The 24,865-nt window shown below is 26.7% G+C and overlaps 4 protein-coding genes across 4 annotated transcripts; 2 read left to right on the top strand and 2 right to left on the bottom strand.

The window, feature by feature from the left end:
• Positions 1-2,135: 2,135 nt before the first annotated feature.
• OCT59_000163 (uncharacterized protein) lies at positions 2,136-3,759 on the bottom strand (the record flags this gene model as incomplete). The annotated part of the gene is made up of 5 exons (XM_066138636.1): positions 2,136-2,149; positions 2,215-2,259; positions 2,321-2,596; positions 2,999-3,179; positions 3,253-3,759. The coding sequence occupies 5 exons, from the start codon at positions 3,757-3,759 to the stop codon at positions 2,136-2,138; spliced, it is 1,023 nt and encodes a 340-aa protein (XP_065988115.1).
• Positions 3,760-9,821: 6,062 nt separating this feature from the next.
• Positions 9,822-11,485, bottom strand: OCT59_000162 (uncharacterized protein; the record flags this gene model as incomplete). The annotated part of the gene is made up of 1 exon (XM_025332014.2): positions 9,822-11,485. The coding sequence occupies exon 1, from the start codon at positions 11,463-11,465 to the stop codon at positions 9,822-9,824; it is 1,644 nt and encodes a 547-aa protein (XP_025178669.1). The 5' UTR covers positions 11,466-11,485.
• Positions 11,486-13,564: 2,079 nt separating this feature from the next.
• OCT59_000161 (uncharacterized protein) lies at positions 13,565-13,972 on the top strand (the record flags this gene model as incomplete). The annotated part of the gene is made up of 1 exon (XM_066138635.1): positions 13,565-13,972. The coding sequence occupies one exon, from the start codon at positions 13,565-13,567 to the stop codon at positions 13,970-13,972; it is 408 nt and encodes a 135-aa protein (XP_065988114.1).
• A 7,247-nt stretch (positions 13,973-21,219) lies between these two features.
• Positions 21,220-21,423, top strand: OCT59_000160 (uncharacterized protein; the record flags this gene model as incomplete). Its single annotated transcript, XM_066138634.1, has 1 exon — positions 21,220-21,423. The coding sequence occupies one exon, from the start codon at positions 21,220-21,222 to the stop codon at positions 21,421-21,423; it is 204 nt and encodes a 67-aa protein (XP_065988113.1).
• Between the last annotated feature and the right edge of the window lie 3,442 nt (positions 21,424-24,865).

The raw sequence follows: 24,865 nt of genomic DNA, 5'->3' as shown, positions 1-24,865 counted from the left end.
TCCCTTTTTGAATACAATGATATGATAGATGACAGTATCTATTTTATGAGGACTTTTTGTTTATCACTTTATATTCACTTTTATTGCAAAAAAAAAAGGAAAGTAGGGCGAAAAGGGATATCAGTCAATAGTAATTCCTAATAGTAAGTATTAAACGGTGAGACAATTATAACCGCCATTTATATAAAATTCTGAAGAATATCCTGATGATTCACAAACTTAAAAAAAAAATTATTCCAATTTTTAATCTAGATAACTTCCAAATTACTCATTATAGGCATAATAATATTGCATCTAATACATTATTAAATCAAATTAATTCAATCATTCAGTATTAAAATCTTATTTCTTTACGAAATTTTTATCATATTTTTTAAATTTTCATTTGTCTCTTCATTTTTATAATTATATTAATTATATAACTAATTTGTTAGGATTTGCTGATAAAATTAATTTCTATTTTTGCTACGAATCATATGAAAAGTGCCACTCCGCCACTCCGGTTAGTCAATCTTGTGCGAATATAAGCAAGAATCATGCGAAAAATCAAACAAAAATTCTAATAAAATTCAAACATACCATTATTTGCATCATCGATATTACAATTAAATGAACTCGTACCTTTCACAAAGTAATAATAAGGTAGGTTTGTTTATTATTCGTCTAGCCTCTTGAAACATGTCATCACAATATTAATCAAATTTCCCGCCTTTATAGATGTTCTAAAATGAAACGGACATATTACTCTTGTTTCGCCAAGAAAATCTGACCACTACGCAGTATCACAAATAAATTCCCGTGATGGCACGTGCCAAATTCTTTAATGTTTGGCGCAAAATTGTACTTACGAAAAAAAAAATTTCTTGAACACAAAGGATACAGTATGAGGCGGACTGGAATATTATAAAGATTAAAGTATAGAATTGGAAATATTGCTTATTTTTTTATCCCATCACTAATCTCCCAAATTTACGCTGTGAAATTACTTAACCTATGAGAAATTCTTTGCTGAAATCGATGTAATTTATGTAAGTGGGAGTGATTTAAATTGGTGGAAATATTGTATAGTTTATTTCGTGCTTGTAGAAGCTTGTAGAAGGGTATGGAAATAGCTAGCATAGTGATAGCCAAGAACAGAATTGTTAGTATAGAAATTTGCAAGAATTTAAAAAAGTGGGAATTTTTTAATATAATATAAAATGACATCTCTTTTACGTATTTGCGTAACGTTCCGATGTTTATCAGATCTTTTTAAGTAGCTGTTTTGCGGGACCATATGAAAAAAAAATTTTTTTTTTTTCATTTTATCTCATATAAAATATAAATATTACTTTTCGTTCTAGAAAAAAATCTACTAACGAATTTCCGTAAGGTAAAGTTCATAGTGGCTAAAATAAATAAAAAAAAAAAGAATATTGAGCCAAACATTTCGGGGACTGTAAAGCTACGACCGTTGCCAACTAAATGGATGCGTTGAAATGACTTGTATAACGACTGGCCTTTAACGATTCAGTATTTACAATTTTTAAATTTGTAAAATTTGTAAAATTAAAATGAATATGGCAGAAATTAGTTATAACCAGTTATAACCAGCCATAAACCGCGACTGATATTGGTCAGTCAAAAACTTCTGACTGACTATTTGACCGACTGGTTTGACTAACCGCCTGACTGACTGATAACCGACATAATACTCATTACTTACAGTATATAACTGTAATATTATCACCTGGCTACTAATTGGTATTTAGGATTTTTTCCGCCAGTTATAAACTGGCGGACCAATTAGTATATCTAGGATGATAAAAAAGTTATTTACTGATCTAGTTTAGTATATAAATGGGCCATCATCCTTCGGATGATAACCCATTTATATACTACTAGATTAGTAAATAACTAATACTTAGTGATTTATTTACTATCAATTTTAGATAATATAATGTGATAAATTTATTAATAAAAAAATTATTGTTAACTTCATTACAATATCAATCTTCAAATAAATAATTGATAAATATAATACTATATTTCCATCAAATGTCCCAGAAAAAACATTAAAGTTCAAAATAAAATAAAAATAAATTATATCTATTATGATTTTTAATGTGATACTAAATGTTTTCATTTAAGTGTGTTTAATTTCTTTCATCTATAATAAAAAATAGGTTAATTAAAAAAATATAAGATCAAAAAATCACATGTAAAATTAATTACGTTTAGAATTAATATCAAGTTCAGTAAAATCCATTCTTAAGGAATCTAAAGATATTAGTTGTTAGCATTATAAAACTATCTTACTATAAAAACTACCTATGCTTACCTGAATATTCTATTCCAAGTAAATCATCATTATAATTAGCATTTTTTGGTACTGGAAGATTTTTAAAATCTAAAAGTCTACTTGTGTAAACTGCTTGAGGATGTGTCATATATAATGTAGTACCAGTAGATATTAAAGGTGATGAAAAAGATAACTTTTCATTAATTATATCTGCTTCTCTAATTTGTTTAAAAATCTCAGAAGTTTCAATAGTATCATAAAAAAATTCCCTTGTTAACTCTCGTAATTCAATTGCACTAGGTCGTTTTAAAGGGTCTGCATCCCAACATTGATTAATAATATCAAAAATTATTTGAGGAATTTTGTAATTACACTTTGGTCTTAACCCCTCACAAATTTTCATTGCTAAGAATTCATCATGAGCTATATCATAATAAGGAGGGAAACCTGTACAAATTTCATATGCAATGATTCCAAATCCATAAATATCACTTTTTTGAGTATATTCTTTTCCTTTTAAAACTTCTGGAGCTACATAAGGTAATACACCATATATTTTTTTATTACTATTTTGAGAGAATTCGACATTTGCCGGTTGACATAATCCCAAATCAGTAATATAAGTAGTTGCATCAAAATCGCTTAATATATTTCCAGAATGAAAATCATGATGAATTAATCCTTTATTATGAATATCAAGAAGGCCATTTGCAATACCTAATAAACTCGTCATCTTTTGACTCCAACTCAGTGAAATGAAATTCTTATTTAAATGTTGTCTTAAACTACCAACTTTTAAATCCATCACCATCATAAAATTATTTGTTTTTGGATCTTTGGTAATACCAAAACAACGAACTACAGAATCAGAATCACATACTAAAATATTTGATTCAACCTTAAAAGAAAAATTGTAGTTAGCTTAACATTTATATTAAAAAGTTAATAAAGATTATAAGAAAATATCTTACTTCATTTAAAAAATCTTTTGTGATGTCTTGTGAGTTATACAAACATTTTAAAGCAACTTCTGTTTCACCACTTCTTACCAATTGATTTTTTTCAAAATCCCAATTAATGGGACCATATTCCCAAACTGCTTTAAAAGTAGTTCCAAATCCCCCTTTTGCTAAATATTCAACACCTTCAAATTCATCATATTCAATCCACTCTAAGATTTGATGCACATCATTAGCTTCTAACTGTGCTTTTTGAATAAATTCATCAACGCTATGATTTCCACTTGTCCAATTTTTGAAATTTTGTTGAAAACTTTTAGAATTACATGGCTGACAATAAGGATAATTAGTATTAGGTTGTTTACACTTATTACATAAACCATTTTTTTTATAACGTTCCTTTAATTCTTCGTCTGTTATTAATTTATCAATTAACGATTCTTGTTCTTTAGTCAAATACCAATATCTGAAGTCTTTTATTTGTTCAAATACATCATCGCTTAATTTAATTTCATCCATTTTAATAAACAATTTATTAAATAAAAAATATGTTATTAATTCGTATGTAAAAATTACATAAAAAAAATAATACAAAAATAATGAGGAGAAACGTTATTTTATGTTGCAATTGATTTTAAAAAAAGACTAGTTAAAATACACAGAACATTCCTGATCGGCAATTAAATTTATTCAATTCTGGCAATTTTATTTAAATCTCCATAATAGGTAAGATTAAATGTTAAAATAACTAAGTATAGTAAGTTAAAAAGTTATCGGCAAAATTACTAGGCTAAACTTTTACGCGATATATAAATTTTTAAACTCTGCGACCATCAAAAATTTAACTCAAAAATCAAAATTATTAATTATAACGAAAGAACTAAAAATGTTATTATAATATGATTTATATGGGAATCATACAGTATAATGTGAAACATTTTCAACCAGAAATTATTTCAAATCTATCATAGTATTCGATCCATTCTAGAAGTTAAATATTTAGTCAAGAGAAGAATTTGGAAATTGGAATTGTTTCAAAGTAACTTGAGATAAATGGGTGCAATTTTCCCTTTTTCGATCTTTTTGCTAAATTTGTTAAATTTCGGATATTTAAATATATTGATGTTGTACTATACAACCTCATTAACAATGTTTTTCATATGCAATTAATTTAGCTTATTTATAATAATTTTCTTTTTACTAAATTCTTAAATAATTATTGTTTAATCTGACTGTTTTTAACATTTCTTAGACATAAACCAACGTTTTATTAATGATTGGTTTATTTTTTTCAAATCTTATATCGAAGATTAAATTCTCTTGATTTTTTATATGAATAAACGGAGAACAGATTTTATTTTATTAAATAACTAGTGTACTTTTGGATATAGTGAGTGAGTTTATTTTTGAAAGTATACTAATAAATTAATAAAAGATTTTTTTATAACAATAGATTGTGTTAGTGAGATTTATAAAAAAATTTAATGAGATTTTTTTTTAATAATAGTTTGATATAAAAAAATTTTCTATGATTTTTTTTAATAACAATATATTGGTAATAAACAATTAACTTATTAACTGAAGTTAATAATTGTTTTTAGTAAGATTTTTTTTATAGTTCACAGTAACACTAATATTACTGATAAGTAATATAAATAAAACAATAGATTACATTTAATAAGGTTAATAAAAAAATTTTCCAAGATTTTTTTAATGGTATAGTACAATAGATAGATATAATAAAATTTTCTGAGATTTATATTAATAACAATAGGTATGCTAAATTTTTGGTGATTATTTTTTTTTAATAACAATAATAGATTGGTATCATAGTATAATGGATGGTACAGTACAATGGATTGATTTAATAAAATTTTTTGTGTTTTTTTTTAATAACAATAGATTGGTAATAGACAATAAAAAATGTTGCAAAAACATTAAAAACTGAACTGATAATGAATTGGCAAATCATATTGGTTTTCAATAATTACTAGTCGCAGTAATAATTGTCTATTACCAATCTATTGTTATTAAAAAAAAGTCACCAAAAATTTTATCATACCTATTGTTGTTAAAATAAATCCCAAGAAATTTTATACCTAGTATCTTTTGTACTATACCAATTAATTTGCCATAAAAAATTCCAGAAACTGATCTATTGTATTAATAAAAAATCTTAGAAAATTCTTTATATCTATCCATTATAAGTTATAACATACCAATCTGTTGTTATCAAAAAATTTTTTATATTCATCTAATGACTCTATTGTTAAAAAAAAGGTTCAGAAAATATATTTATATCAATCTATTATTAAAAAAAAAAATTCAGAAAATTTTTTTATATCTATTCATTGTACTATACCAATCTATTGTTTAAAAAAATCTCAAATTTTTTTTATATATCTTAATCTATTTTATAAAAGTTTATTAAGTTATCTATTACCTATTAGTAGTATTAGTATTACTGGAAAAAATTTTACTAAAAAACAATTATTAACTTAATAAGTTAATGATTGTTATTACCAATTTATTGTTATTAAAAAAATCACAAAAATCTTATTAAATAAATCTATTGTACTATGATACCAATCTATTGTTTAATGTTAAAAAAAAATCACCAAAAATGTTATCATACCTATTGTTATTAAAATAAATCCCAGAAAATTTTATTATATCTATCTATTGTACTATACCATTATATTATTAAAAAAAAAATCCTAGAAAATTTTTTTATACCAAACTATTATTAAAATTAAATTTTTTTATAAATCTCACTAAACACTATCTATTGTTTATAAAAAAATCTTTTATTAATTTATTAGTATACTTTTACAAAAGTACACTATTTTTTTTTGATTTTTAGCTAACAAAAACGTCAAGTATGACGTTTTTAGCTAATAAAAATCATTTTTCCTTGATTTTTAATAACAAAAACGTCAAGTCTGACGTTTTTAGCTAATAAAAATCATTTTTCCTTGATTTTTAATAACAAAAACGTCAAGTCTGACGTTTTTAGCTAATAAAAATCATTTTTCCTTGATTTTTAATAACAAAAACGTCAAGTCTGACATTCTTAGCTAATAAAAATCAAATTTTCTTGATTTTTAATAACAAAAACGTCAAGTCTGACGTTCTTAGCTAATAAAAATCAAAAAAAATGATTTTTTAATAACAAAAACGTCAAGTCTGACGTTCTTAGCTAATAAAAATCAAATTTTCTTGATTTTTAATAACAAAAACGTCAAGTCTGACGTTCTTAGCTAATAAAAATCAAAAAAAATGATTTTTTAATCACAAAAACGTCAAGTCTGACATTCTTAGCTAATAAAAATCAAATTTCCTTGATTTTTAATAACAAAAACGTCAAGTCTGACGTTTTTAGCTAATAAAAATCATTTTTCCTTGATTTTTAATAACAAAAACGTCAAGTCTGACGTTTTTAGCTAATAAAAATCATTTTTCCTTGATTTTTAATAACAAAAACGTCAAGTCTGACGTTCTTAGCTAATAAAAATCAAATTTTCTTGATTTTTAATAACAAAAACGTCAAGTCTGACGTTCTTAGCTAATAAAAATCAAAAAAAATGATTTTTTAATAACAAAAACGTCAAGTCTGACGTTCTTAGCTAATAAAAATCAAATTTTCTTGATTTTTAATAACAAAAACGTCAAGTCTGACGTTCTTAGCTAATAAAAATCAAAAAAAATGATTTTTTAATCACAAAAACGTCAAGTCTGACATTCTTAGCTAATAAAAATCAAATTTCCTTGATTTTTAATAACAAAAACGTCAAGTCTGACGTTTTTAGCTAATAAAAATCATTTTTCCTTGATTTTTAATAACAAAAACGTCAAGTCTGACGTTTTTAGCTAATAAAAATCATTTTTCCTTGATTTTTAATAACAAAAACGTCAAGTCTGACGTTCTTAGCTAATAAAAATCAAATTTTCTTGATTTTTAATAACAAAAACGTCAAGTCTGACGTTCTTAGCTAATAAAAATCAAAAAAAATGATTTTTTAATAACAAAAACGTCAAGTCTGACGTTCTTAGCTAATAAAAATCAAATTTTCTTGATTTTTAATAACAAAAACGTCAAGTCTGACGTTCTTAGCTAATAAAAATCAAAAAAAATGATTTTTTAATCACAAAAACGTCAAGTCTGACATTCTTAGCTAATAAAAATCAAATTTCCTTGATTTTTAATAACAAAAACGTCAAGTCTGACGTTCTTAGCTAATAAAAATCAAATTTTCTTGATTTTTAATAACAAAAACGTCAAGTCTGACGTTCTTAGCTAATAAAAATCAAAAAAAATGATTTTTTAATCACAAAAACGTCAAGTCTGACGTTTTTGATTAAAAAAATCATTTTTTTTGATTTTTTAATCACAAAAACGTCAAGTCTGACGTTTTTGATTAAAAAAATCATTTTTTTTGATTTTTTAATCACAAAAGCGTCAAGTCTGACGTTTTTGATTAAAAAAATCATTTTTTTTGATTTTTTAATCACAAAAACGTCAAGTCTGACGTTTTTGATTAAAAAAATCATTTTTTTTTTGATTTTTTAATCACAAAAACGTCAAGTCTGACGTTTTTGATTAAAAAAATCATTTTTTTTTATTTTTTAATCACAAAAACGTCAAGTCTGACATTTTTGATTAAAAAAATCATTTTTTTTATTTTTTAATCACAAAAACGTCAAGTCTGACGTTTTTGATTAAAAAAATCATTTTTTTTGATTTTTTAATCACAGAAACGTCAAGTTGATTAAAAAAATCAATTATTTTTGATTTTTCAATCACAAAAACGTCAAGTCTGACGTTTTGATTAAAAAAAATTAATTTTTTTTTGATTTTTCAATCACAAAAACGTCAAATTTTTTTTTTTTTTTCACATTTTAATAAAAAATGATCAACATACTATTTCATGATCTGTCAAGTTAACATTCTTTTTGAGCAGCACAGTTAAACTCAGCGCAAAAAGTTTCCATAGTGAATGTTCACTTTCTCTGTACATGTACATGTACTGTACATGTTCATGTTCATGTTCATGTTCATGTACATGTACAAGTACATAATAATATAAAGATTAACTGGAGACTTTTTTACCAAAAAGGCAATTTTTTTTGTATCCACGGCAACTGTGCATGTGGTGATTTTTAAAAATGGAATGGGAAAATTTTGGCGAAAATCTGGTCAAAATGGGATGATCGACTAAAATTTTTTCCCCTTAAAGATAAAAATTACCAGAAAATCTTATCTTTGGGTTAACTTTATAAAACTACATACTTATTGGTTTCTCTGTGGTTAAAAATAAATATTAGTCACATTACTGGTAATGCAATGTTAAATCAAATAAACTCAATATATATATAATTAATATATTATTTTTTTTTTAACGCAAAATATATATTACATACTTAAATTTTTTTCCGCGCGTATACTGTATAAAAATTAACGGAAAAAATTTTCGTCCAAAATTGGACAAGCCTCTGCCGATCTTTTTATATGAAAAATTAAGAAAACGGCTCAAAAATTCGGGCAAAATTTGATAAATATAGAAAATAAAATTTATGATTTTTCTAGACGTAAAATATCTTAATGGTGTCAAAAAGATCAATATTAAGATAAGTATTAATTATATTAATTATTTGATTTTTTTATTTGTCTAGATATCTGATATTTTACTTATTCCAATTGAATAAAATCAAACAAATTATTTTAATATGATCACCGATCCAAACCTAAAAGGTGAAAAGGCAATATAATTTTCGGTAAAAAAAAAAATAATGAAAAAAAAATCATTATAAATAAAAATGGGAAAAAAGGGCTTAGCAGTGTCAATACGATCACTGATCCAAACCTGAAGGGGAAAAGAACAAAAAAAAACAAAAAGGAATAAAGAAAAAATAAAAAATTATAAAACCGTGAAAGAAAATAATATTATTAAAAAGAGCCAGTCTCAAAAGAACAGGCAGTAAGAGAAAAAATTTTTAGAAATTCAGGTTTTAAAACAGAACTTAAGAGAATTAAAAAAAAATTTTTTTTAAAAGAAGAAAAATCCCGGTTTTTAAAAGCTAGAATGTAAATCCAGTTCTCAAAAACTAGAAAAAGAGAAAATAAAAAATAAAAAAAGGCTGTTAACCATCAATGGAAAAAAAAAGAAAACGGCTATCGGAACGTGCACATGACCTTGATAATCAAAATATCCTAACACGGCGCAGATACATCACGGGTTTCATGTTACACAATTCAATTATTTAATATGGATGTAAACTAAATATCGCTTAGTTATATAGATAATTGATAATTGACAAATATGAGCCTTACGTCTATCAAATTTCCCGGAATAACATTTAAATTATCATCAAGTTAAAAATAAATTATATCTTCTATAATTTTTTAAATATTAAATATTTTCATTTAAAGTATTTATTATTTATAATATAAATAAAAAAAAATAATAGTCCAATTAAAATTTAATAGATCGAAAAAATTACCATTGTAACGTTAATAAATTATAATATATCCTCAATTTTTAAAATATACATGCAAAGGTTTGATAACACGCTATCCTCTATTAATATTCTATATTAATATTAACAATATCATGTTGAGAAATATATAAATCTCGATGCTTTTGTACTATAATATTATATAATTTAAATTCATTTACCTCATCTTTTAAGAAAAACAATTCTTTTTCCGTGTAAGAGTAACCAGGAACAAATTCTGAAAAAGCCAAATATTTAACCCTTTTCTTCCTCATAATATATTCCTTAATATAAAATAAAACAATTTTATTATCATCTTTTAACATATTTCTAATTAATAATTTCTTAATAAAAGTATTTTGAGAATTTTTTAAAAATGTTTCAAAATCATTACTAAATGAAAGTGACAAATATAAATATTCTAATTTAGAAGGAAGAACTTGTCCTAAATTTTGTAATACAATTGAATTATATTTATTGCTAGCATCCATTAGAATAGTAAGATAATTGATAGTTTGTCCAATATTTTCAATTAATAAATAAATATTAATATCATCAGGTTTATCTGAAGTAAAATATATAATTTTTGTACAATATTTCATAACTAATTTAAGTAATTGTCGTCTTGATTCTTCATACTTTTTGATCATATATCCATATTCAAAATTTTCTAAATAATCACCACATTTTTGTAATAAAAGTTGTAATGATTCAATGTGTAATATTTCATCTATAAATAAAGATTTCAATTTAAAAGGTTTATTAACCTTAATAATTTGTTGAACAAAATCAGAATTTAAAGAATAACAATAAAGAATATGAATTGATTCTAAAACATTCAATTGATCAAATACTTCTTGTAAAACTGTAATTACATTTCTAAAGTCAATACTATCAAATATAATTGTATTTAAAGTATCTGAACAATTAGAATTTTTTAATGATAAAAATGGTTTATATAAAATAGTACTACAAGCAATAAATGAAATTATTTTGAGATTATGTTGAGAAATAATTAATTGTGATAAACATTTTTCAATTAATGAAAAATTATCAACATTATATATACGAAAATGAAAAATAATTGATGAGATTGAATTACAATTAGAATATAAAAATTTTAAAAAGGGAATGATATTTATGGTATTTTGAAGGAAAATATCATGAAAAATATGTAATGCCAAATTTTTAATATTGCAAATAAAATTTGGATGTTGTAAAATCAATTCCATAGTATTATTAAAATGTGTACAAATACTACTACCATTCCTAGACATTACAAATTCAAAAGAGTGTAAGTTTCCTTCATTTTCAAGTAATACTTCAAATAATGACCTATAAACTAATCTCTCTAGGTTCTCACGATTATCATTCACTAAAGTAGCAACCCATTTTTCAACAGAAGAACAAATACTATTTAAACTTAAATATTTAGTAAAACTAGGATAATTAAATAATGTATTTGTAGGTATTAAAATTTTAATATTTTCATATTCATTAAATTTTGCTTTGCTATCTTCATTTAAAAAATGTAAATAAATTTCAATACAACGATAATTTTGGGAAGGAATTGAAAATGGATCTTCCCATAATAATGGAATCGCTAAACGACACCAAAATCTATTAACTAAAATACACGAATGTAATGTTGAAAAATCTTTTCTAAAATTTTGTATAATTTCATTTGTTAATTCGGGCAAATATCCTGTAAATATTTTTGAGCATGCCATGTTGGCGAAGAAAGAGAAGCGGCTTTCATTTCACAATTGGGAACAAAATTTATTAATTTTTCGTAACGTATGTTGTACTACAAATAGAAATAAAAATAATATGTGAATCGTTCCTTTTTTTGATAATAAACACAAGTAATTCCGGCACGCCGATCTCTTGTTATCTATTCTCAGACATACTTTGCAGATCATTTGTCGATCACATATAACATATGACGAATTTCTTAAATAACTTGGTAAAATATTAGTAAAAATATTATGAAAATCATTATAAAATCATATTTAAACATATTATTATTATAACAAAATAAATTAAATTGCATCATTGTGTGATGATATGAAGTCATCGGAAAAAAATTGATGGGCGAAGGTGAATACGCGTGGCTGCGTAGGCGAAACTTGAAACTTTGTATAAATATTCCCTATACTATATACAATCTATTCCTATAAAAAAAGAATGTCTAGAAATTGTCGTTGAAAATGTTCAGAAAATGTTCAGAAAATATTCAGGTATCCGGAAAATGCCTGGAAAATTGCAATATTCCGGACGCCGAGACATTGTGAATTCCGGAAAATGTCCAGAAATGTCTAGGAGGGCTCAGGTCTGGTGTCCTTAAAATGTCCGGAATATTGCAATTTTCTGGACATTTTCATTTTCCGGACATTTTCAGCGGACATTCTTTTGTTATAGGGGTAGTAAAAATAATACAGTAATCCGTTCAATAATACAGGTTATTAATTTCATATTTAATTTATTAAATCTCTGATAATGAAAAGGTTGTACCATAAAATTTAATAAATTAATGCCACAAATTAATATATAAATTATGCTACAAAATTTATTAAATTTAATGCCGTTAAATTTCTACAAAATTAAAAATAATAATAAAATTTTGCCGCATACGAAATTTAATAAATAGTTCTAAATCACCATATATATCAGTAAACTCAATAATATTTGATTTTTGGAATAATGTTATCTGTAGAATTTTTATATAAAAGTTTTCATTAATATAATAAATAGACACCTTTTCTAATGTGACATCATCAAAATTCATGATGATATAGAGATGCCCGCCCTGTTTGTCGTATATAATATGAGAATTATAAAGTGAATTTTTATTAATAAATAAATCTAAAATTATTTGCAAAATCATGACTATTATCATAAATTAATCTTCTTCGTCTTTCAAGAGAAAGATCTAAATTCGCTAAGTACATAAACCCTTTTCATAATATATTTCTTTATACAAATAAAATATTTTTTATATTCTTCTTGCATTTAATATATCACTAATTAATAACATTTTAATAGAATTTTTAAATACATTTAAATCACTTGAATTAATCCTAAGTTTTAAATACTTTAATTTAGAGGATAATTAATATTTTTGTTTAATGAATTTCATTTTTTCATCCTACAAATTAAAATATTGCATAAGAGCATACTATGTACCGAATTATACTACCATCTTAATTTAACTATTTATCATAAATTTCTTTTGGAATTAAGTATTGATGAATAAAATGTTAAAAATAAATACTATATATAGTAACTTTTAATGAATAAAAATTAAAAATATCATCTATGATAATAGATCTAAGTACCTTTCATTGCTCTTTGTTTAATTGGCAAACCATTGAGGCGAATCTCTTAATATTATTGGCTTCTTTGGTTTACAATCATAAAGACGTTTATCTTAGAATTTTAAATCTAATTTGCAAGAAGTCCATAGAATCGTTATCCATATTAATACGTATAAATTTGCTTTTAACAATTTCTGCGAATTTTGCGTTAATTCGCGATCCCATGAGTCAGCTTTAGGAATCTGGCGTGGCGTCAAAATAAAATTAAAAGTTATGCGAAAAACTGTTTTAAAAAATAAACTATTTGAAACTCGGGATAAATAATATGTATTAAAATATATTAGTGCTTAAATGAGTTCATTATTTAAGGAATGAAAATTGGGTATCAGAAAAATTACTAACGATCGATATAAATCATATATGAATTTTTTTTGCAGTTGACTCAGGATCACGAATTAAAGTAGTTGATTAACAAGATACGGTATAATGGGATCGTTCATCATGTCTGAAGAATGGGTAAAGTAAGTTCTTTAATTAATAATATTAGACAAGAAAGAGATATTTTAAAATTACGTAAATTAAATATTGATTCTCCGATATATATCCCCAATGAAATAAATATACTTAATGAACTTTCAAAGGCTCTTAAAACCCATTCCACTTTTGAAATATATAAAAATTGTCGCATGTATAGGTTAGATCAAATGAGTTTCCAAGGCGATAAAGATGATGCCTTAAATTTCTTGTCAACTTTCGTTCGCTTTGTTTTAAAAGTGAAAATTATCAATCCACAAGAGATTAAAAATCATCTTTTGGAAACATATTCATCGAATGAATTCTTTAAACATGAATTCCCAAAGAGGATATCTGGCATCACATCAATGAATGAAATTTACAGGTTATACAGCGAGATGGTTTAAAAGTAGCCATTAAACTTATAAGTGAATTTCAATTAATATAAAACATACAAAGAAGGAATCACGTTAACATAGGTGTTTATATGTTTATAATGTTTCAACCTTCAGGTTCCCATTACTAGTGAACCATATACAACTTTATACAAATTTGCTGGATATTTTGAAAAAAAAAATATTTTTTTATACTTTTATTTGAAATTTTTGAAATTAAAGCAAAAGATTTCTAAGATATTTTAATACTATTTAAAATACTTATTCACAAATGTCTACAGTAAATTACTTTTTAGAATCATATTTGCAAGAAAAAAAAAGAAAGAGAAAAAAAGAAATTAAAGCAATAGTGGGCATATCAAAATTTTGATACATAAATTTGACAATAAAATAATGATAAAAAACATGTAAATATGTAAAAGAATGGTAGGATGAAATAAAAATAATATAATATACACAAGCAAATTTCCAATATTACATATATTTCAATATTATATAACAAATAGCAAATAATAATTTAATAAAGAAAATTATTTTAAATGGTACAGTATATCAAAATAATTTCTGTAATTTCTATCATAATAATTAAATAGTATTTGTTTTTATGTTTTTTTTGAGATGTTATTGCTTTCAAGATCAAGATTTATAATAAATTTCTTAATAACATCTTTATTTTCGGATATATTTTAATTCTTTAACACTTATATTCATAACTTTTTATCTCATAGCAAAAAATTGGTGCGACCAACACTTTAAAAATCTTGCGCTTTTTAGTATTACGGCCCTGCCACAAGGGACTTCCTAAGAAGCGCACTATGCTCCTCCCATGAAAATTACGCATAGCACCATGCTGTACCACAACCAACCAGCCCTACTATGAGACTACAGCAAAAGCTGGTACTCACAGGCTTACAAAGTAAGCACACTATGCTCCCACCCAACGCATAGCATCATGCTGCCCCAATAAAAATACCCAAAGCTAAAATTAATGAAGAAATAAAAAAATCATAAAAAAAATAAAAAAAAAACTAAAAAATAACAAAAAGTGCACTTACCTTTGGTCCAGCAGCCCTACTGTGAGACTGCAGCAAAAGCTGGTACTCACAGGCTTACAAAGTAAGCACACTATGCTCCCACCCAACGCATAGCATTATGCTGTTCCAATAAAAATACCCAATGCTAAAAATAATGAAGAAATAAAAAAATAACAAAAAATAAAAATAAAAACTGAAAAATAATAAAAAGTGCACTAACCTTTGATTCAGCCCTACTGTGAGACTGCAGCAAAAGCTGGTACTCACAGGCTTACAAAGTAAGCACACTATGCTCCCACCCAACGCATAGCATCATGCTGCTCCAATAAAAATTTTACCCAAAGCTAAAAATAATGAAGAAATAAAAAAAATCATAAAAAAAAATAAAAAAACTGAAAAATAACAAAAAAGTGCACTTACCTTCGGTCCTATCGCAGGACTGCAGCAAAAGCTGGTACCCACGAGCTTACTAAAAGTAAGCGTCTATGCTCCAACCCTCGCATAGTACTATACCGCTCCAAATTCCCAACCAGCCCTACTGTGAGACTGCAGCAAAAGCTGGTACTCACAGGCTTACAAAGTAAGCACGCTATACTCCCACCCACGTATAGCATCATGCTGCTCCAATAAAAATTTTGCCCAAAGCTAAAAATAATGAAGAAATAAAAAAAATCATAAAAAAAAATAAAAAGCTGAAAATAACAAAAAAGTGCACTTACCTTCGGTCCTATCGCAGGACTGCAGCAAAAGCTGGTACCCACGAGCTTACTAAAAGTAAGCGTCTATGCTCCAACCCTCGCATAGTACTATACCGCTCCAAATTCCCAACCAGCCCTACCATGAGACTGCAGCAAAAGCTGGTACTCACAGGCTTACAAAGTAAGCACGCTATACTCCCACCCACGTATAGCATCATGCTGCTCCATTGAAATACCCAAAAGACTACTTTCCAGACATTTAAAGTATAACAACGAAAATAAAGTTAATATGGGCCATGTTGCTTTCATCAAAATCATTAAAATAACGGAAAACTGAAAAGTGATATGTTATTTTACTGAGCAACAAATGATGGAGACGGCAGTGAGTAAGGACCCCGAAATATATATATAGAGGTGGGGTGCAAAGTTGCGTCGTCACCATATAAACTTTTTTTGAGGTTAGATTTTGATTTGCGTACAATCAATGGATTTTTTAGCCAAAGTCATGTTATCAGTTTGCGTATTTTTGATAAATTTTTTATAAGTAAGGGGTTTGATTTGCGTATTTTTGATACTAATTTGATATACACGTATTTATATATATACGCACGTGATAAGTAGATTTAAATATACTAATTGATCTGCATAGTTATGCAAGATATATCATAGATACATCTCTTTTTTTTTACTTATTTCGAAAGATGTCAAGTTGGAAATACAGTTACGAAAGGCTTTTAAAGCATAAATATGTTGCTTGTATTATACATCCTAAAAAAGTAGTGTGTATTTGTGGCAAAGAAATCAAACTTAATCGAAAGTGGGAAGAGGACTATCTTGACCGTCATGTTCGTCGTTCTGGTTGCAAAGCGGATGAAGGTCAAAGAACATTATATAATTGGTTTCAACCAGCGAAGTTAAAACAAAATGAACAAATTGAGGAGGAAGAGGAATATGATTCTGATATATATGACAATATGGATGACGATGATATAGTGCGAATTGATGAAGAAAATGAAGATGATCAAAATCAAGATGATCAAGATGATCAAAATGAATATTTAGCTATTAATATTAATGAAACATTAGATAATAAAAATAGTAGCAAAAATGCTAAAAAAAGAAAATTAATTTGTATTGGCCTTCGGTCTACAGAAATATCAAGTTACATTAAACGGACTCCTGCACAGTTTGGTGGTAGTCGTCGTATTGAGATTGTTGCACGTGAGCTTTTTCCTAACCTGTTTCCATATAAGTTCAATAGAAAAAAATTGAATTCTAAACAAAAAAGGTTATTAAACCGTGCACTTTTTGCAGAATCTATATGGAAAATCGACCGATCATGTAAGTAGTTCACTAAATATGTGATCTCCAATATTAATTTCTGCTTTATTAATAACTATTTATTTCTTTAAATAAGGTAATGCAATACGTGCAAAAAGTTGTACTGGAGTTGCTGAAGAGGGAAATATATGCCATGAGTGTTCTTTTATTCGGTATAATAAAATTTTACGCAATAGAATAGTGCAACCTTTACCATTACCTGATAATATCAAATTTACGCCCAAATATTATTGGGAAGACAATCCTTTAAAACGATATCTTCAGAATTGTGACCTTCGTGACATTTGGAATACACTTAATAATGAATCGGAAAATCAACAAGAGAATCCGTGGATTATCCTTGCCAATAAAGCTATAAAAGGTGCTTTTAAGGATATGCCAGTATTTACTGGTCTTTGTGAGGTTATGGGTAATGCAATTGAACGAAAAATCAATAACAAATCTAAAAGAAATTTAAAATATAGCGAAGAATTTACCAATTTTTTAACTATTTTGGGAGGAATAAGTTCAAGGGCCTTAGAATTGTTCAGACAAAATTTAGAAGGTCGTTCACTTCAATCAATTCGGTTAGTTAATTTAATATTTTTAAATATAAATTGTTTAAATTTTGATTTCTAATTGTTTTAACTAAATTTATTAGACAATTAAGAAGAAATAATGAAGATTATTTAACGAATCCGGAACTATGTTATGAAAATGTAGCAAGATTTAAAAGATTAGTTGATTCAATAAATTATAATGGTCCAGTTTCAGCAATGACCGATAATACAAAACTCAAGTCACGATTACGGTATTCTCCTAATCTTGGTTGTATTATTGGATCAGTATTTTCAAAAAAAGAAGCAGAAATTAATACATATAATGATATTCCAAGAATTATTAATAAAATTAAACTAGAAAATGGAATGGCTAAGAATGTTCGCGCATATATTTTACAAGTAAGAATTTAATTTAAATTATTTATTAATTATTAATTTTCTAATTTATATATTTTATTGTAAAACAGATACCATTACCGGCATTTCCTCCTGTAGTTATTGCTTTAATTCCGAATAAAGGAACTGAGACTGCAAATGCAATATCGCAATTACATAAACAATTAGTTTTAGGAATTGCACCACAACTTGGTCTTTGTATACTCTCTTTAGGATCTGATGGTGCAATAACAGAATTTCAAGCACAACAGTTAATTTTAAACATTCAAACAAATGAAAAGTTAATAATTAAAGAACCTCAATTTAATATTAACTTTTCTTGTCCAATTTTTAATAATGTTGGTCCTGTAGTAAGGATTCAGGATCCAAAACACGCAAAAAAGACAGCAAGAAATGCCATAATGTCAGGAGCACGATTATTAACATTTGGCAACTCTTCAGCCCGATTTGATCATTTTTTACAACTTATTAATCAATATGATTCTATTATGTATAAGAATGATGTTATTAATCTGGACCGTCAAGATGATGCAGCTGCTTATCGAACCTTTTGTTCTTCAAATTTTCGACAATGTTTAACAGCTGATTATAAAGTTAAAATTGGAATGGAAGGATTTGCTATTTATATTTTTGTAATTGGTAATATTAATTGTATACTATATAAATATTTTAAAAATTAATTTTAATTTTAACATTTATTTTTTATTTATAAAAGGAGAAATCATTGATAGTTATCTAAACCGTAATATTGCACCACTTGAACGAATTAGAATGGTTATGACTGGTTATTTTTTCATTCAATTATGGCGTATCCATATAGAAACTCTTTCTCAAAAATATCCTGAATTTATTTCAATATGACAAAACTTTTTAGCAAACCAAACATTTGCTATTTTCATTTCTCTTTGTGAATCACTTATTTTGTTAATTAAGGCTCATCGTGAATATTATCAACAAGTACCATTTTTACCTTGGTTTCATGGATCTGAGCCTGTGGAACACTTTTTTGGTATTGCGCGCCAATTAAATCCAGATTTTGATTTTGCAGATTTAATCCAAATACTTCCTAAAATATCACAGTATTCCAGAGCTTTAAGATCAAAAAAATTATCTTTTAATCAAGAAAAAACTGTTCGTCAAGGTAATATTATTTAATTACAAATTTTTTTTTATTTATTTATTTTTTTTTTTAACAATAAATTTTTATTAATTTTATTACAGGTTATCATTTTGACTATAATACTGGTAATTTAGAAGAATCAACATTAGAAATATTGAGACTTTGGCCAACAGATGAACAAATTTCACAAACAATAAAGCATTCACGCTACTTAGCTTGTGAACTTGCCGAATTTCTTGGAATGATTCAACCTGCAGATATCGCTCTTGAACCAAATTTACAAGTTTTAATCAATATTCATGAAAAAGAAGTTTCCATGTCATGCAGAAAACTTCATGATGAAAACGATAAAGAACAAGTTGAAAACGCTGAAATTGACCTAACCACAGCATTAACAGAAGCATCTCATGAAATGAAGCGTATTTCAACAGAAGAATGTGATAATAATGATGATGATTTATCAAATTTATTCCAAAAAGAGTCTTCACAACTAAATATAATTGATCAAATTCAAAAAGATCTCTCTGTTTTATATAATGGAGACAGCAGTAAGTGATAATTTTATTATACTTTAAAATTTATTATTTATTCTTTATTAATCAAACAATTTCTCAAATATAGTTAACTCCGGATTTCAATATGAAATAGAAGATAACTTAAATTTTGAAATTCTATTACAACAACGGCAAAGACATGAAGCATATACTTCAAAGCCACTTGAACGAAAATTTAAAACAGTTTCTACAAAAACCAGTGCCATTGCCACTATACAGCCGAATAAAGCTAGTCATTTTGTTGCTTACTTTACTAAAAATGAAAATCCAGAGCAACGATTTGTTACTCAACGTGAAAAACGATGGAAGGAAACCCGTAAAAAAATGTCTATTACCTTAGCTCAATTTCATGCTGAAGAATTGGCAAAATTAAAAAAAAAGCAAACTTTACCTAAAAAGAAGATACAGCAATCTCTTATTCAAAGTGAGTATAATTTCTTGTTATGTATCTTTTAATTGCAGTCAAGTACTAATATAAATTTATTATTTCCAAAAGTTCCAAATATTGAAACTGCGAATATCTCAAAGGATTTTCCGTTAATTAAAGGAGATTATGTTTTCGTTATATATGGTAATCAAATGTGTGTAGGGAGAGTTATTGCAGTTTATTTCGAAGCTTATGGCAATCATTGCTATTCTGAAGAAGCAATAACAAATTTAGATGATATATCTTATATTTCTTTACATGTTTATATTCCAATCCATCATGTATTTAGTGATTTAACTAGCGAAGGGTGCAATATTTTAGCTCATCATCTTGCTTCTAATATCATTTATCATATTGGACCAACTAGTGTGTTAGTTGAAGAAAATGTATTGAAGCTACTGGGAAACGAAAAACAGTATTATTATAGTTATTTTGGTCGAAAAGATGTAATTGAAACAATACGATAGTGTTTTACATTTAAAATTTATAATAAACAACGGCAAATCACATGATGATTAAGTCATAAGCTTGGTTTGCTTATTTTTTCTAACTATTTGAGGTTAAGTGTCAAATTTGCGTACTGACCTTATTAAAAACCCTTGCGTACAGCTATTAGTAAAAAATTTTTGTGTCCTCTGACCTCTATATATATATTTCGGGGTCCTAGTGAGTAGAAGGTAGTGCGGATTTAATATAGAAGGTGCGGAAGTTCTGATATACAAAAACGGTAGGGCTTCGAAGAAAGTAGAGAGGGAGAAGACGAAAATGGCTTATACGCAAACACCAGCTGACCAATCGGCAAACATTTCTATGCCACTGACACCTTCCGATAGAATGTACATGGAGTTAGCAAATATGCCGGTCAAGAAATACAAAAAAACTACACCTTTGTGATAGTAGATATGATTATCAATTGGAGATTAGAAGAGGATTCGGACTTGGATTCAGATTCAGTTGATGCAGAACTGGGAGTAGTTAAAGCCTCTAAAACAAGATAATATTGTGCCAGAAGAAGTTGTAGAGGTCATAATGGATTATCGTGCAGCCAAAAAGATCGATACCAAACGCCCAGTGAGAAATCCAAAGGTATAGCAGAGGTAAAGCAAAGCTGACGGAACTGGAAGAGATCTTTACAATAACTTCCAATGATATGGAATGGCAACAAATTAGGACAGAGTCTTCGTACATGTTGAGCAAAGAACAAGGTCTAGGAAGCCTGGATCAGATGAAAGACTGGGCTATGAAACATAACAACTTCTTGAGGATGGGTCATAAAAGCGGAGAAATTTCGCAAGAATACACCACGTTGCGATTTCATAAAATGACTCAAAGACAAGAATCGTATGACCGATGAGAGAGAGGTAGGAGAAAAGAAACCTAAGACAGAGAGCCCATACAGTCCGGAGGCGCTAGTGGCAGTGGCTAGAATTAATGTGATGAGAGACGCAATAAATGGGTCGCATCTCACAATCAAAGTCACGTGATTTCACGTAAAAAAGTTTCTGATAACAAATTTTATGCGGGTACGGCGATGACTAGGTCAAATGAGTGACTGGATTTTGGACTAACGACCCCTTCCAAGCCAACCGTGCCATTGCGTCGAACTGCTTTTAGCTTAGTGTTTAACATAGGGGGTTCTTGATTAGTTTAGAATTCACAAACTTATTAATTTACTTTTTGTAGGGAAGGCCGTGGGGAAAGAGGAGAAATAAAACTGGGCGAGTAGACCATTTGGTAATTTGTCTGGTTTGATCACACACTTTCTCCGGATACGGTTTTTTCATAGGCTAGAGTTGGTTGTGAGCTAATTTTAATTTTTTTTTTGGATTTCTTCGCGTTAGGTTCAATTTTTGTTATAGTTATTGTGAGAGAACGAGGTTTATTTATTTGGTTGGCATCTCTAAGTAGTTCTAAATATTATATATGTTAAAAGAAATGCGTTGCAAAAAAAAAAAAGTTAATATGGTCCCAACAAAATACCTAGAAGTCTACTTAAATATTTCCTTAGACAGACGATGAAAAGGAAAGTTATGAAAATCGACTATGGACTAGAGGAAGGGGAAGAGATGACAAAATGAAACGCCCAGAACTTACAAAAGAGAAAGACGAAACGTTAGTAAACGTTTCGCTAAATAAAAAAAAAACAAGAAAAAAAATCAGAATTTCGTAAGTTTACCTTATATATATATATACTATATCAAAATTCTGTCCAAGAGGCGTCCGGAGAGCCGTGGTCCTAGACAACAAGAGTGGAAAAAGGTGAGAGAGAAAAGAGCAAAAAGCAGAAGGTTTTTATAGTTTTTATACTTTATAAATTTATGGAGTATAAAAATTTTTCCATAAAAAATGACTCATAATTATATTGATCGTATGATCATGAGTCTACAACTGTTACGCGTCGCGTATAATTATAATAGGAAATTGTTAGCTGATCAAAATCACAATTTAAGGTTCCGATTTCCGATTTAGATATATTAGTATTTGTAGACAAAGCTTGTTATATTCAACGAATATAATATAATAATAATAAATATATTCTAAAGGAATCGTTTAATAATTATTCGAAGTGATGCTTGGGTTGTACTACTGCCACCTTTTGGAAATACTATAAATACTATGCAAAATGGTAAAAAGTTAATGTCGTAATAGTGATTCTACGATACACTACGGTTGAAGTTGTATGTAATTTAAAATACGGTTATTATTAGGTTATCATTGGAAAAAAATACTATAATAGAATTTCAAACAGAAACTTCATTTCGGGTTATTCTGTATTTAGTTACGGTATAGTTTTGTTATTTTAGTGCGCTGTTATGTATTTTTTTATCAGGTACACTTAAAAATTTTACGGTGCAATTATTTGCAGGCCATAATGCCTTATTCTTTAAAAAAAATTGATTATTTCAGTCAATTATGTTGACAGGATTTAATTTATTTTATTTTGTCAAATCATCTGGCCAAAACAATTTTAGATTTACAGCAGGTATGTTACGAAACTATCTACATAAGATCATACCCGCCAGAATTTAAACTAAAATAAATTTAATATTACTGAGTAGTAAAATCACGTTAATAAAATCACGCTATTCATATTATTCATCACGCTGCACCACATTCTACACTTTTTGTTATTTTTATTATACTGTATATTCTGGGGACGGTGTGTGAATCACACACCCATAAAAAATTTTTTGGATAAAACTCCGATAAATGATCATTTTTCTAGTTTTTATTCCGACATACAGTATGACCAACTTTCTATAATGCCGATAATTTGTCATATAATTAATTTCTTAATGCCAGTAAAATGTTATAATTCTGGCCAATTTTCATGATTACGCTGGAAAAGTTTGTGAAAGATCAAAATCACATCGTACCATGATTTACTACGAAATCCCGACGATCAGAATCCCAAAACCTGACGTTTCACAAAAATTCAAAGTCACGAGTCACGACATTTCCCGACCTCATGAATACAAAAATTTTAAAAAAATTAATTATTAAATTTTAATCAGCATATTAATAATAAAAAAATTATATCATTATATAAAAAATTACATTTTTTATTTATTATAAAGCAAAAAAAACCGAAATTTATTATTATTTTTTTTTAATTAATTAACTAATGACACTTAATAATAATTTATTAAAATTTGTAAAAGTATTATTAATATAAAAATTTAAATTTTTACAAATAAAAAAACGTTAATTCTTGCGAAACATACAAATTTATTACATACCTGATACCAATAAAAATATTAATTGTTATAACATCTATATAACTAAAAAAAATTGTCTGACGTTTGGATTAGTCTCCGCATAAATAATTTGAATTGTAACTTGGCCATATAATTAAATACCTGTGACAATCGTGACATGCTTCCGCCTAATCTATTTATGGTTAAAAACTATTCGATCCTTATGGCATTTCCAATCATCTAATCCAATTTCAGTTTGTCCATTTTTTTTCCTTTTCTTCTTTCGATTTAGTTTTCCGAAAAATTTGTTTTTTCTCATTCTTTTCCCATTTAGGTTTGATTTTTTTTTCCCAAACTGAAAAATTATTCTTCTATTGTTTTCTTTTAACCGATTTTTTTATTTTTTTTCGGTCTTTTTGGACAAAATTATTGTCCTTTTTTTTCAAGAATTTTTTTCAGTAAATTTTTTTTTTAAACCAATTTCTTTCTTTATCCTTTTTCTTTTCCCCAAAATTTTTTTTTCTTTATCCTTTTCGGTTTTTTTTTCATCCCGATTTTTCTCTTTGTTCTTCCCCACAAATTTTTTTTTTCATTTCATTTTTTCAAATTTTTTTGATTTCTCCGGTTGACTTTTTTTCCAATCTGATAATTTTTTCCCTTTTCCTTTTTTGGTTTGGCTTTTCTTCTTTCGAACCAAATTTTTTTTCCCAAATACATTCGTTCACCATTTAGGTTTGGATCAATGATCAGATCGATGTTGTGGCGCCACGGCAATTGCCTTTTTCCCGATTCTTATTATTAATAATAATAATATTTTTTTGTATTAAGCTCAATAATAGACTAACATAAATTATATAATTACTTATTTATTACTTTTTTGTAACAATAGATCGTTATAATTAATTTTCTGGGAATTTTTTTTTTCATATTAATTAGTGAGATATATTTTTAAAAAAAAAATTTTTTTGTAACAATGTAACAATAAACTACTTATACAAAATTGTTTTTGTTATGAATTCATAAATTTCACAGTACTGCAACATTTAATAATAATATTTCATATACTGTATAACACTTGCACATAATTCATTATTATTT

Source organism: Rhizophagus irregularis, chromosome 1, assembly GCF_026210795.1.
Source record: "Rhizophagus irregularis chromosome 1, complete sequence".
Lineage (NCBI taxonomy): Eukaryota > Fungi > Glomeromycota > Glomeromycetes > Glomerales > Glomeraceae > Rhizophagus > Rhizophagus irregularis.
The sequence above is the reverse complement of the archived record's forward strand: the minus strand, read 5'-3'. Positions and strand labels throughout refer to the sequence as shown.